The 14,346-nt window shown below is 35.2% G+C and overlaps 2 protein-coding genes across 3 annotated transcripts; both read left to right on the forward strand.

Annotated features, from left to right (window-relative positions):
• The first annotated feature begins 361 nt into the window (after positions 1-361).
• Positions 362-12,911, forward strand: LOC126858022 (neuromodulin). Of its 2 annotated transcripts, none has more exons than XM_050608031.1 (5): positions 362-1,350; positions 1,444-1,609; positions 7,417-7,692; positions 7,774-7,904; positions 9,228-12,911. In XM_050608031.1, exons 2-5 carry the CDS (start codon positions 1,531-1,533, stop codon positions 9,375-9,377), a joined length of 636 nt encoding a protein of 211 aa, XP_050463988.1. In that variant the 5' UTR covers positions 362-1,350; positions 1,444-1,530; the 3' UTR covers positions 9,378-12,911. The 2 variants fall into 2 exon arrangements, with proteins under 2 accessions (XP_050463988.1, XP_050463987.1); XM_050608030.1 differs by having other exon boundaries at positions 363-1,354.
• Positions 12,912-13,365: 454 nt separating this feature from the next.
• On the forward strand, positions 13,366-14,330 carry LOC126858025 (zinc finger matrin-type protein 5). Its single transcript, XM_050608033.1, has 3 exons — positions 13,366-13,701; positions 13,815-13,952; positions 14,043-14,330. The coding sequence occupies exons 1-3, from the start codon at positions 13,575-13,577 to the stop codon at positions 14,276-14,278; spliced, it is 501 nt and encodes a 166-aa protein (XP_050463990.1). The 5' UTR covers positions 13,366-13,574; the 3' UTR covers positions 14,279-14,330.
• Positions 14,331-14,346: the final 16 nt, after the last annotated feature.

A 14,346-nucleotide genomic window follows, 5' to 3' on the forward strand; every position in this document is an offset into this window, starting at 1 on the left:
CTTATATATCCGTCACGAATTCGTGCTCTAACGTCTTAACAGCCGAGATATATCAGCGAGCTACATGTGCGTGCACCGTGAAGACCATGAGATCGATATTCGTTCCAGAAAATGAGAGGAATGGAGAGGCTGGCGCCGGTCTGGCAACTGTCTAGGCGAGCGAAATACCACTGTCTATGCGAAATCGATCGTGCGCTTTAAAGGTCGCGGAGAATTCGCTCTGGATGACGGGCGTAGAGTATGGGGAGTGTTGGGAGTGGCGGCACAATTTTTGACATACATAGTCATTCGCGGCGCGCGACCGGGACCGGATCGAAACGGCGCCCACCGTTCAACAAGCGTGCCGCTACAATCTATATATCGAGTAGTCCTTTACACGCCGAATCCCTTACAGAAGGACGAACGCCATAGGGTGACACCGAGGCTTGCGCTTTAACTCCTGCCGTCAAGCATGCCGCTACGCGCCGGCCGAAACGTGGCTAGAAACGTGGCGATCGCTTCCGCGTGCGTTTCTCCACGCGTGTGAGAAACGGGGAATTTTCCGCGGCGCGAATATACATCCTGCGCGATATATATGTATAATATATAATGCGACTCTGTGGTGCAAATCGTTTAGTCGCTACGTGAGCAAGGGCAGGGTCGTAAGCGAGTGACGCCAGTACTGTTCGCGACGTCGAGGACAGGATTTCTCGTCTGCGTGCTCGTGATGTTTGACTTTCGGTGAGTCACGATCCGACCGGTTGAATCCTTCGTCGAAGAGGTAAAGACGTTATAGGACATCACCGGACGTCGCGTGACAACGAGACGCGTGAGAGAGCATCGGATTACCTTCGAGTGTGAAGGATTGTCTAGCAGGTGCCGGCGCCACGCGACCCGTGTCAGTAACCCCCGAATAAAACGAAAGATTAAGGGGTGGGAAAAAGCAGGAGAAACGTGCTGGCGAAACATATACGCGCACAATAGATAAAAGGAGATAAAAAGAAAGGAGGAAAAAGAAAAAGAGCAAAGTAGTTTTGAATAAAGATCATCGAATCTTATTTAATTAATTAAAAATCCAGAGAATATATTCTTAAGTGTGCTTCAAAGAAATTAAAGCGAACTGTGATTAAAAGGAGGGCTGTCTCTCTATTTCATTACTAAAAAGATAAAGGCCATAATTTAAAAGTATATTTAAAGTGTATAATACGACTTTTAATCAAATTATTGGGCGCTAATAGACTAAACGGGCGAGAAAGAGGAAGGACTGAAGAGTGGAAGAGACAAGAAAAGAAGAATGACGAGGAGATAAAAAAAGTCAAAGGGGCGCGAAGAAAATTTATATCTTTACTCAGCATCTTGAAAAAGAAGAACGCAAGTACCGTACATCGCTATTATTGAAACTAATTGTTCTATTAAGAAAAGTGGTAATTTGATACGATTTTTATTTCACGCAATGTTAACAAGGGAACTGCAATAATACGGACTCTTCTCAACAACGTGATTTAGTCAGATATAAGAAAAGCTTAGAAAAGAACAGACAAGAGGAGAGACATGGGGTGCAACACTAGCAAGGAGAGCGTTCAGCCGGCGGTGGAAGAAGGAAAAGAAGACGACTCGGTCAAGAACGGGGGTGAGCGCGATCCCTTCTAATTTATTAATTGTATAAAATAGTATTAGCGGGATCATTACTCGAACTTATGTGCCATGCAATAAACGCAATTTTCTTTTGTGCACATTTCTATTATTATAATTTGCATGACGTTAATCTGTCTGATGATGATTACATCATTGCTTTTTATCACTCTGCTTTGTAGAATTATGAATTTTAATTTCTATTACGCGACTACACACACCGAATAACTTTGACGTTGTTTATCTTGACAATGACAAAGTCTGCTTTGTTTCACGGATGATAAATGTACCTCTGTTCAATACATATATACACATTTCGTTAGATCTTTCGAGCTGATTGCGTACACGCTTCAGTAATATCAATGCAATCAGTAGGATCGGCGGGACAAACGACTGTTTTTTGCGTAATGAATGCATTCAGTGTGTGCGCAGTAACGGAATATCGAAATTTTTAACATTTTTGATTAAAATTTTATCTATTATATTCTTTATGAGATTTATATCAGAGAATCTTGATTACTCTCCTGGGAACTTTTAGATTATTACACATCGTTAGAGATCAATAAGAAAATTTATCGACCGAAATTAAGTAGAAACTTTTAAAATATGTTCTATACTCTTTAAATATAATATCAATAATATAATATAAATAAAATATTTTTTTAAATTTAATTGAATATATAAACAATGAATCTTTTGTGATACAAATATTAAAAAAAAAAAGATAAATTCGAATTTTTTTAGTCTGAATATTTCATTCATATAGATATCCTTGCAGCAAAATTAGATATATGAATAATAAATTTAAAAAACACGCAATCTCGTATAATGAAAAGACAAAATTAATATTAATATAATGCGTGTGGACAAAGCTTATTAAAATGTCATTAAATTTTCTTCTTGATTTATGATTTCTCGTACGATTTTTGAATGATAAAATAGATTCTTAATAAAAACAATAAACGTTGTTTTGTCTTGGCAAACGAAAAATGGGTCGCTTGTGGAATGCGATGGGGATATATCGAAAAACCAATGGAAGTACTGATTGCGTGATGTATGTCAAGGTTCAACCCTTTGCTTTCTATATCTACAAAAGTTTCCTTTTATAATCGAAAAATGTAGTGAGATAATGGATGCTTAATTAAGAAAATTAAATAATAGAATTAATAGGAAGAGAAAAAGAGAGAATAAAGAACAACTCTATCATTTATTAATAAAATTTACGCAGATCTGTTTGGAGCAGATCACTTCTCGTCAGCATTTAAATCATTACATAATATTTATCTGTCGAATAATTGAGTTTCCGAAAATACTGTAATATGATAATAATAAAGAACAAAGGAATGAATTACGAAATTTCTTCGGAAGAATCTCTGATTGAAATAATATAATTTCTTATATCACTGATAAAGCGGCAATATTTTTTTACACATGAATGATCTGCGTACCATGTTTCATAAAATATACTAATTAATAACTAATAAATATACTAAATAAGTAGTAATTAAGGAGATTAGCTTATCATAAGTTGATACAATCATGCAAGTTTAATTATTTAATTTAAGCACATCCTGCTTTACTGGCTGCAGTAACAAGCTAATTTGTGTTTTTCGGGCGGAATCAATTACTTGGATGCGATTTTCTGCATGCGAGATATTGGGTTTCATCAATACCGACGTACAGATATTCTGTATGTGTCGCTCATCGATGGAAGATAGAAATGTTACCGTAGAATGATGGATAATTACATTGATACAAATAAAAGTCTTGCAAAGAAATATTATATGTTAATCGACTGTAAAGATACTGTAGTTTCGAGCCACGTTCTTACGGATGAGTATATTTATGTAAAATATTTGAAATATTCTATAATTCCTTCTTTAAAATGCAATATTCCAATAAATTGAAAATGCTTTTTTTCCGCGTTTGATAGATCAAAGCGTTAATTTAATTATAACAATATATATAAGACATTTGACCTAGTTTCTGTATATAATTGCAGATCGTTATAATTTCCAGGTTGAAAATGATCGCGATCGGTTTCTCGTTAAAAAGAATATTGCACAATAAATGAAACGTGATAATAGGAGATTATAAGAAAATAAAAGTTGGCAAAATGTGTAAACAATACGTCTTTGTAATTTTTCTCAACACGAGTTGAATATAAATGAAACATTGTGCTGCCGTTTTTATTTTCATTATTTAAGACTAGAGTGCATAATAATAATATGTTTAATGAGCCAGATGAATCGTTTATATATATATATATATATATATATATATATATATATATATATATATATATATATAATATAAAGTGATATTAGTGTGTTCATCATTTATTGGCATCTTTTTAATAGAAATTGTAAATTGTATACGTAAGCTTTTTCTTTAATCCTCTTTGGTACCATTGCCGGCTTCTTAGCGATTTAAATGCCGTGACGATACTACTGCTGACGGGCTTAAAGTGGTATATATTCTTTGTGATACTTTTTGAAAAGGATAACATAAAGAGAGAGAGAGAGAATAACGTTTCCTCAGAAAGATAAAACATCACCACACATTGAACGATTTTTTTATCGTGATTTCGCATTGTGCAATAATACGATAATTTTCAGATTTGATTTGTGAATTAGTAGGATAAAAAAACGAGGTTTTATGATTCGAAATCACTAGTATAGTAAGAGAAGAATCAACGAAAGAGCGCAATAAGCGCACAATTAACTATAGCACAATTATAAGTATTTTGTATGCATGAAAAGTATATAAAAATAAAATAATCTTCTCGATAGTTTAAAACAAAACAAAAGGAAAAATAAAATCAATATCTTTCTTGACTCAGGAGAGTCTAAAGTGGACCAAGATACGTCAACCATTTGAATCCACAGACACAGATTTACAGTTTCGCGAGTAAATATAATTTGAAGATAAGTCATCCGATCGCGAGTCTCGGGAGGATTAAAGTTAGAAGCGGGTAAATAAAGCGGCAAATAAAAAGTTCGGAGCACAGAGGAGGGTTGAACGACACCTGCGACGGCCCTGCTCCGCGGCGGTGTGTCTCGCCGCGAGGCGAGAATCGAGAGGGCCGCGACTGCGAACGAGCGGCGCGGCAGCGGCAGGGCCGTGATCGGCCGCTATTATAAACGGGGTCGTCAGGAACCCGGGAACAGTCAGTCGCACGTCAGATCGAGCCGCGCGTGGTTGTGCAGGTGAGAAAATCCGAGAGCGAGGAAGCGGCGACGCGACTCCGATACGCAGGTGAGTCGCGGCGCGATAAGAAATCCGCCTCGCGATTCAACGGCGATTCTTCGTCGCGTGCATGCACATCGTCGGTGAAAAACCGGGTTAAAAGAGGCGGCGGGGGCCGGCCGGGGGATCAAGTGATATTGTCCCGCGGCACGCGAATCGCATTCGTCGCGCAATGTTAATCGCGTATCGAGCGCGCAAAAGCCAAATGATGATACGATCGACGAGGCGATTGTTAGGTGCGGACGCGCGAGCCTCTTTTTTTTTTACTTCTTGCTTGCACATCCGTGGATGCGTATCGAACGCCAACCATATAACCGTTGGGCCAAGTAAAAAGAGATTGTTATCGTTAGCGATAAGCGGGGGAAGTCGAGCTGCACGCTCGAAAGCTCTAAATCGATTTGAGATCAGCTGTTTGATATCGACAGCTATTTTTCGCACGGTCTGACGGATCGTAAACCAATAAATGCACAAAATGAATTCTCGCGCACATTCGCCAAGAAGAATTATCTCGATCAAAGAGAGTAAAACCTGAGATTTGCAAATCTCCTCTCGCCAAATATTTGGTTTCGATTTATCTTTATTGCGCGCGTTTAAAAACGATCGATTGATTATTTTGCACATCATTACAAATCGCGAAATATTCTAAAAAAAAAAGAAAATGTTTTAAGGCTGATTAATATTACTCTATCAATTAATCATCAATTAATCCGCAACCTGAAATTGAAACAGACTTTCTATTTTTTAAATTAGAAAATGACATTTCATAGTCGCAATAATCTATATCTTAATCAATAAAAATTTTCTCTCGATAAAAATCTATGCAATACATTTTTTTTACAAAGAAAAACAAATCAATTCACAGTACAATCAAATCTGTCTGTAGTTTTACTAATAAAATGAAATTTACATTCTATTTGAAGTTACGAGATTTCATAATGAAGATAACGATGTTTCTTCAACGGGAAATTTGATTTTCTTGAGGGTAGTTCTAGTAACAAGGTCTGGGTGGATCGATGGTGAAACATCCTTGCGTGATATCAGAAAAAGAAATAAGAGCGCCAAGCATTCAAGATACTTTGTTGACGTAAAAAACATTGAAACGAGCACGTGAAGGATGCTCGAGAAGAGGAGATTGCGATACAAATAGAGGCTAGCTCCTAGATAAGCACTATTTTAGCTTTTAACTGAAATTTTATACTCGCTATATATGCACGCCCATAAAACGTCCGCGATCTTATCATCTTTCTCTCTCTCTCTCTCTCTTCATATACATTTTACTTTCTTTCCGAGCTTTACAGCGTACATAAACATAAACGTCGATAAAATTACCGGGGACTTGCATGGTCGATTCGTCCGTTATGCACAATGTGATAAAACAGTCCGAGAGAAGCGCCTAACTGTGGAAGAATTCATTGCTGTCGTCGTGAAAATGTCAGTGTCTTCCTTGAAGTCCCACTTTGTCGAGTGGTAACCTAGGGAAACCGTGTCGCGCAAAAGCGCTCAATAGCTGAAGTGTTGTCTACATTTCTAAAAGAAAATTCAGTTTCCGATAATATCACACTTAATCTTCGCATCTCATACACTTTGTATTTGCATTTATCTGCAAATTTACGAAATTTTAATCGATTAAACGTACAACAGTATGTATTTAAGAAACAAATCAACACATATCATTGTCAACCAAATCAATCAAAGACGCGATCCTATTTCTCAAGGAAAGGAGAGAGAGAGAGAGAGAGAGAGAGAGAGAGAGAGAGAGAGAGAGATACCGGTAATTGAGTTGGACCATTAAGAATACTTAATGGAACCTGGAAGACCTTGATGTCAGATGCGAGGATTAATCTTTGTTACAATTGTTCTTTCGCCGGAAGAAATGAGGGAAATTATAGCGATTATCCTTTGTGATTTCTAAGAAAAGGTCATATCGCGTGAAATAATCGCATAAGAACACGAGAGTTGAACATAGACATTAATCGGCGCGTTATCGGTATAACATACGATCGATTAATCATTGCGGGAACACGAAGATTTAATTTAATCAAGAAAGATCAAAAGAATCGATCGGCATTTGCCACATCATCTCCCACGAGGGCGTGAAATATTAAAAATGTATATTGGGCCGTGTGTAATCTCGAACGTGCAGCGCGAAAATAGAAACGCTAATCGATACTTGTCGCTCTCTGGACGTGTCTGTGGAAGGTGAAATGTTCGGAATAAATGTAGGTGAACTGTGGATAACACGGCGGCCATTTCTAATATACGGGATGTAGCCGCGCCCTTTCTCCAGTCGGTTACGGATTTTCTGATCAATTTAGGGTTCCCTTCATTTCGAGAAAAATTTATGCAAGCTGATAATTATATAGGATTGTAGCAAATTTAATTTATGTATTGTATATTTCATTACATGATTGTTTAAATTCTAATCATTTCTTGAAATGAACTTTTAGCGAACTTTATCGCACATAATATCTCTAATATCGCATATAATATCCCGCAGTCGTGTTTAATTTAAAATTGAATTAAAATTGAAATTACTTTAATTGCTTCTCTTTGAAGATATTTCAAAGGCGGCGGAAGAGACTGCAACGAAAACCGAGTCCTCGGACAAGGAGAAAGAAAACGACACAGAGAAAGAAAAAGAGAAGGAGGAGGCAGCAGCCACGAAAATACAAGCAGCTTTCCGTGGACATCACACTAGGAAAAGTTTAAGAGTATCGGAAACAGCGTCGGAGCGGACGAGGACCGACGAAGCACCCTCGGAACCTGAAAAGGAACCTGAAAAGGAACCTACGAAGGAACAACTGGAGGAGGAATTCTCTGCCGACGACAAGGGTAAGCGAATATACATGATTTGAAATGGATTCGAAGCTCGAAGAGAGATCACGCATCTCGAAACGGTCTTGCACTCTATAGAGCTCTGTCACGCGGCGAAGAAGATACAAGCGACTTTCCGGGGCCACATGTCGAGAAAGGAGCAGGCTACAGCTGCCGCCAAATCGGCGATAAACATGGTCGAGAGTGCGACTGCCAAGATAGAAGAAAAGGTAAGTTAATCTCGTTAAATATACCTATGGACTCCGCTAACTATTGATCAAAGAATAGTTCGAAAAGTTAGATAAAAGAGAAGTTGCTTTATCCAATATCCGCCTCCCTTCGACCTTCCGTGGAAAATTTAAACATGAGCTCTGCTATTAACTGTCCGCAGAATCTCTCCTCTGACAATGAGTTAATATTATAAAGTGTCAAGAAAATGTTATATCCACCTCATTGTGTATTTTCCGTTATATCGTTATTACTATAGAACAAACTTTTGCTTTCGATCGTTTAATACAGAAGTTTGCTTTAACGAAATTTTATGTTTGATTTTAAAGTTTTATACATCTATATCATTAAATAATAATTTTAAAAAATTTAGAAAATAGAAATATTTTTTCTCGATTTTCTTTTTTTGACAATCTTGCAAATTAATTAATCTCGCTTAATGATGATTAATTTCCTGAGAAAACTTCATTAGACATATACATTATCAGTTTGTCAAGAAAGATTAAAAACTGGTAAAGCGGAGCGGAATTAATTATGACGAAAGTATAAGAGACACCTATTTAAAGAAATTAGTTTTTGTTGACAGATTGTTTTAATAATAAATCAAATTTAGAATTTTTCACACACATACAAAATGTGTATAAGAAATAATATGAATGAATATTCTAATACTAATTAGAGCAAATTGATTACAAAGCCATATTTTTCAGAAATTATCTTTCTGGAAAATGCATTACGGTTATATTATGTTTACATTGTCCATTATGCATTATATTTAAAAAAATAAATATAAGCTCCTGTAATGAAAGCAATTTTTTTCTGAATCTAATATGACAATATTGATTCGATCGATGGAGTAATGACAGGTTTTGATGCGCAAGGTCGTCGTGATCGATCATTTCTGTGCCGAGGTTCGTGAGAGAAAGCTATTGTTAGATTCTTTGACGTTATGTCGATCCATGCCCGGCAAGTAATCGACAGGAGGCGGCCTCCCAAGCTGAAGATGATCGTCTGGGTACTGAAGCGCTATTAAAGCTCATCCCGAGATCAGTAGACCGGTATGGTCTACAAAGTTTAAGTTACTTTCGTGCCGTGTCGATTAATTATGTACGGGATAATTGACGCACAGCAGGATTCCGCGCAATCTAAGTCTCATCGACCATACATAAGAAGAGTAACCTCTTTAAATACGAGACACCCGGTACACGGACGGAGATTCAATTCGAGAAAGATGTATTCGAAAAATTTTTCGAACGGCGACGCGAATAAAGGCACGATTACAGATCTCATACGCTTCATATTCTTTCTCTCAAATTTTGCTCCAGATGCATGACGCTGTACAGGAATTAGAGGGGATTGACTTGGCCGATCCGGACTTGCACAAGGCAGCGACTAAGATCCAAGCGAGTTTCCGCGGTCACAAGGTCCGTCAGGAGGTCAACATTCATACTACTGCCGACGAAACTCAAAAATAAGACGCTTAACTCGAACGCAGAGGGATGCCGGGAGATAGATTACTACTTATTACAGCCAGTGCCATTCTTAATAGATTGAACGCCATCCCCTATTTCTTATACTTATACCTCATAATGTAGCATTCGTGAATTATAGTAAGTTATGCGCGTAAATATACGAGGCATTCCAGAAAGGATGAACAACGGATAGCCGGAACAATTTTGATTATATTAGTTCACTTCGGACCACAAATTGTAAACAACGATACCGTTTATCTTACGTTAACGATTAATCCAGCCTTCTCGCCCGGGACCAGTGTGACCAGTTAATAAGCGCTTTCTACTTTGACTAGAATGAGGATTTTTCAAATGAGATATATAAACAGGTTGAAACACTCGAATGGGGGAACATCTAGATATCTCTATCGTTTGTGGATATATAAAAAAAAAAAGTTGATCTGGAAAAAAGTTGCATTGTGTAAAGAGAGAGTATAATGGTAAATAAAAAAAAAAGTTGTTCCTTGAGCCGATTACTGTAAATCGATTTTCAGTGCGTTCCACACGATTCACTTTATATGATTATTCTTGAACTATTCTTATACTATCGATTTATACTTACATTTTTTATGAGTTATGTCTGTCGCATATGAACAAAGTACCAGGCAGACATTTTAAAACACTTTTCTAAGTATGGTAATATAATATATATTGGATAAAACATTATGATTGAGGAAAAGAGTAAAAAGGATGTATAAAGAAAGAAGGAAGGACAGATAGTTCCTTATATGATTAGACGATATACAATATTCGATGTAAACTGTAATTTACAACAACACAGCGACGTAAAATTCTCATATCTGGTAGGTATATTAAATGGAACTCGATAAAAGAAGCGATAGAGTATAACTTTGACATCCTGCGCACGGGATAAACGGGGCATACATTAAGATGCACCAATACCAATATGCATGATAACTTTTATAAGTTCCTGTATTTATGTAAAATAAACGGTATGGTTGTAGTGTTTCCAATTTTAAAGTTATTAACTATGAAAGTGGTTTTCGAATACTCCTTATTACGACACGAATGTTTGAAGCACGATTTTGCTTTTTTTTTCTAACATTCCTAATTTATTGAATAGCGTTAAAACGGAATGTGATAACTAAAGTATATTTCTTGAATGCACTTTTTACATTTTCCTACAATTTCTCCTTTGTTTTCTCTCTCTCTCTCTCTCTCTCTCTCTCTCTCCCCCTTCAAAAATCGAATGTGTGTATTTGACTTATTTTAAATGTGGAAAGTGTAAAAACGTGTATACTTCTCCCTTGAGAATTTGGAAAGAAAGCATATTGCTTTAAAAATGAGCTGGAATCTTGATTGTCATAATATTACTATTCAACTTGATTTTAAAAGAAGTATAAATTTAGAAAAAAATCTTTTCCATATATATATATATATATATATATATATATATATATATATATATAAAAAGGATATAAAAAGGACTAAGGAAAAATTCCGAACTTTTATATAATTTTGCAAACATTAAATAAGAAATAAATTATTATATTTTATTTTATTAATGCAGTAGAACCTCTAACAAAGAATAATGACATATTTGAATTTTAAAGTAAAATTTAGATCATCATAGATATGTGAATATGTAATTTTTCTTGTTAAAATTCCTTAATATGTTTTGTCTCAACCGTATGGTTTTTTTCAGATACTTTTTATGTGTCAATGTATTAAAGGCATCTAAAAGAATATGCTTAAAAAAAAAAAAAAAAAAAATTATCGGCCTATTGTCAATAATAGAGCAATTAAATCAATTATTAAATCGAAGTTCTACTGCATCGAGTAAAAGCGTGTGCGTAATATACAGAATTCATAACTGCTTGACAGGAACTGAACAAATCCGTCAAAATAATAAGTCCGTTCTTTCCAGTAATAATCTCTTTGAATGTGTGTTTACTTGCTCAAAATCTTCACATACCAAAGTTAAAACTCAATTTTTTGCTCAATCATTTATTATGTTTCTCTTTTAATATTTAGTTTAGTTTATCTTTCCTAAATAACAACCGCTACCTTTTCATTTTGGTTGTCACCTAATCCATTTTTTATATACAGGGTAGGCCCAAACGTTCCGATTAGACTTTGAGATTTTATAGGAAATTTAATTCCGGACAAAAAGCATTTTTCGCCCCATGTTTATTGGAAACTTTTTGTTCAGAATTAAATATCTTATAAAATCTCAAAGTTTAATCGAAACTTAGACTCACCCTATATAAATTAACATCCTTGCAACAATATCTTCAAATGAGAGTTTATTTTACCAGGCCTAAAAAAACTCTTGTGTGTACGCTATCGATCATCTCTCGTGTATAATGATAGCAACGCAATGTGCGATTAGTAAGCGATTCAAGGTGCATAATGCGAAGCAGCGAACGAGAATAATTTTGCAACTCAACTACTCGAATAATTGTTTATTCTTCAATGCCAGTTTTATTCGTCCACAGAGAAGCAGGGTACTGCGAATTTATTATTTTAACTTCCTCACACATTCGTCCAAGCATTTTTCTACGAAGCAAATATCATTTCTATCTTCTATACTCTTGTAATTTGTATTGATATTTATATCAATTGATATCAATTTGCTAAAGACAAATTAAATAACATTACGCGATTTCGATACTACACGTTTAACTTGAGCTGATTATGAGCAATAATCGCACGTATTTTATTGTAATAAAATTTTTGCAGTTTGAAAATTATTGTACAAGTTAACATGGCCATATAATACAAACGGCCATTCTCTCTCTCTCAATATAACATGTTTTTATTGTGTGCGCAATATTCACAATTGATATTGATTGCAATGGTACGTGCAACTATTGTTCAACAGATATAGTCGAACAGCATTTTTTCATTCCTGTTTTATCCGATTACTTTATTTCTGATTTTTTTTTTTTTTTTAATTTTTCCACTTCCTATATTCTATATCTCTAGCTCTAAGATCATATTTCGAATTTCCAGTAGTAGTGTTCCCAAAATTTCCAGGGAAAACAAATTTTCAGATTTCACAATTATATCCGTACAGCATTGTCGCTGTGCTGTACAGGTGTCCACGATTTTTACTTATCGTTTTCTAATTAGTAATTTACGAACAAATATTGTCTTGGGTAACACGATTATATATATATATTATTCATAGATTATCTACGATTGTCGCTTGTAGAAAAATTAAAGCAAAGCTTTGACAGAAAAGATATCGTCGAAAATGACCTATCATCGAGTAACGTTATCTAATTTATGTCGGAGTGAATATTGTGGATAAAGAATACTTATCGAATTATAATATAGAATGCGAAACGTTGCGACGAATAATAGTCATTCTTGTCGATACGTTACTTTATCACGTATAAATAGTTTAGCGGTGCACAAGACAAGTTGTGGTAAAATATATTGTAAGAATGTAATAAAACTGACTGTACTGCTCATACGAGCGGTGCATTACATGTAATCCATTTGTTTAAAATACATACCTTGCTAAATGTATGGATGCTTTAATATCATCTGCAAACTCATTAATTAGGTTTGATCCGATACGATAACGAGCATATATATATGATAATGCAATGACTAGAGTAAACAATATAATGAAATATATATAATTAATCTTTCTTTTATTTGAATAATGTATCGATTAATATTTCTATATCATGTTGTATCGTTTTGTATGGACAGATAATTGCATTATATGTCAAATGTTGCTCGAGTTCTTTGATAGAAGCAATAAAAAGTAATCTATTTCCCGGAAATATTAATTTTGTCTAAGAATTACTGTTTAATATAAATCTGTCAAAGTAAATTTCTCATTGAATCGATAGGATACATTAAATATAATTAAATATTCTCTCTCTCGGAATGAAAAAGAAACCGCGCGTGTAATCTTTGTTATCTGACGCGCATTTAAAAGTAAACTACGACTGGCATTCAGTTAACATTCATATGGTCAGATGTCACTCTTTTCAGTTATATCGTTTCTGTCACTCTCTGTTTACATATCCTCCCTTTGAAATGGTTTATAAAAGTTGGAACTTGTGTTCAATGCGTTCATTCATCACTTATAGTATACAATAATTATTAATATAGTACACAATAATTATTAATTCGCATATTTTTTTTCTATATTCATTACATACACTAATCGTATCAATAATGGGCAAGACATATTATTGCGACTATTGCGACAGATCTTTCAAGGATGATGTGGAAGCTCGTAAAAAGCACCTGTCCAGTTTGCAGCATGCAAAAAATCGAGCGAATCATTATAGCGTATTTAAAGGTGAGTTATTTTTTTCAACAATATTTTCTTATGAAATATGTTAATTATCATACATAACCTCACTTATACGTAATCTCTCGCAACTGATAGTGAACTATGTGTTGTGTTTATAGATCCAGAAACAATATTGAAGGAAGAATACGCGAAGACTCCGTGCAAACGTTATATGACTGTTGGAGATTGTGCTTTCGGTTTGAGTTGCCGATATTCACATTACACGCCACATATGATATGGGAACTTCAACAGCTCGGTAATCATTTTATCACCGATCATTTCACCGTTAAATTTACGTAAAACACAAATTATGTTAACTTTCCAATAATTAAAATTTTATTTTCAGTTGCGATGAAAAATTTTAAAAGTTTGACAGTTCAACCTAGAGGCGGATGGCCAAATTCGGAAGACATTATTAAAGAATATTTCGAGAACGTGCTGGACTTGAGCGGTACCGAAGAGCTTAATTATCCGGTATGGAGTATGCCGTCAAGATTAGCGAATTATCCTTATTTACCGCCATCCTTGCAACCCATTACGTCAGAAAGTTTGATTGACTGCAATTTTAGCAAATGGGGTTGAAAAGCCCACTGTACACTTGACATATTTTTAAAAATAAAATAAGCACACACGTTCGCAATTCTATCTGG

This window comes from Cataglyphis hispanica, chromosome 23 (assembly GCF_021464435.1).
Source record: "Cataglyphis hispanica isolate Lineage 1 chromosome 23, ULB_Chis1_1.0, whole genome shotgun sequence".
NCBI lineage: Eukaryota > Metazoa > Arthropoda > Insecta > Hymenoptera > Formicidae > Cataglyphis > Cataglyphis hispanica.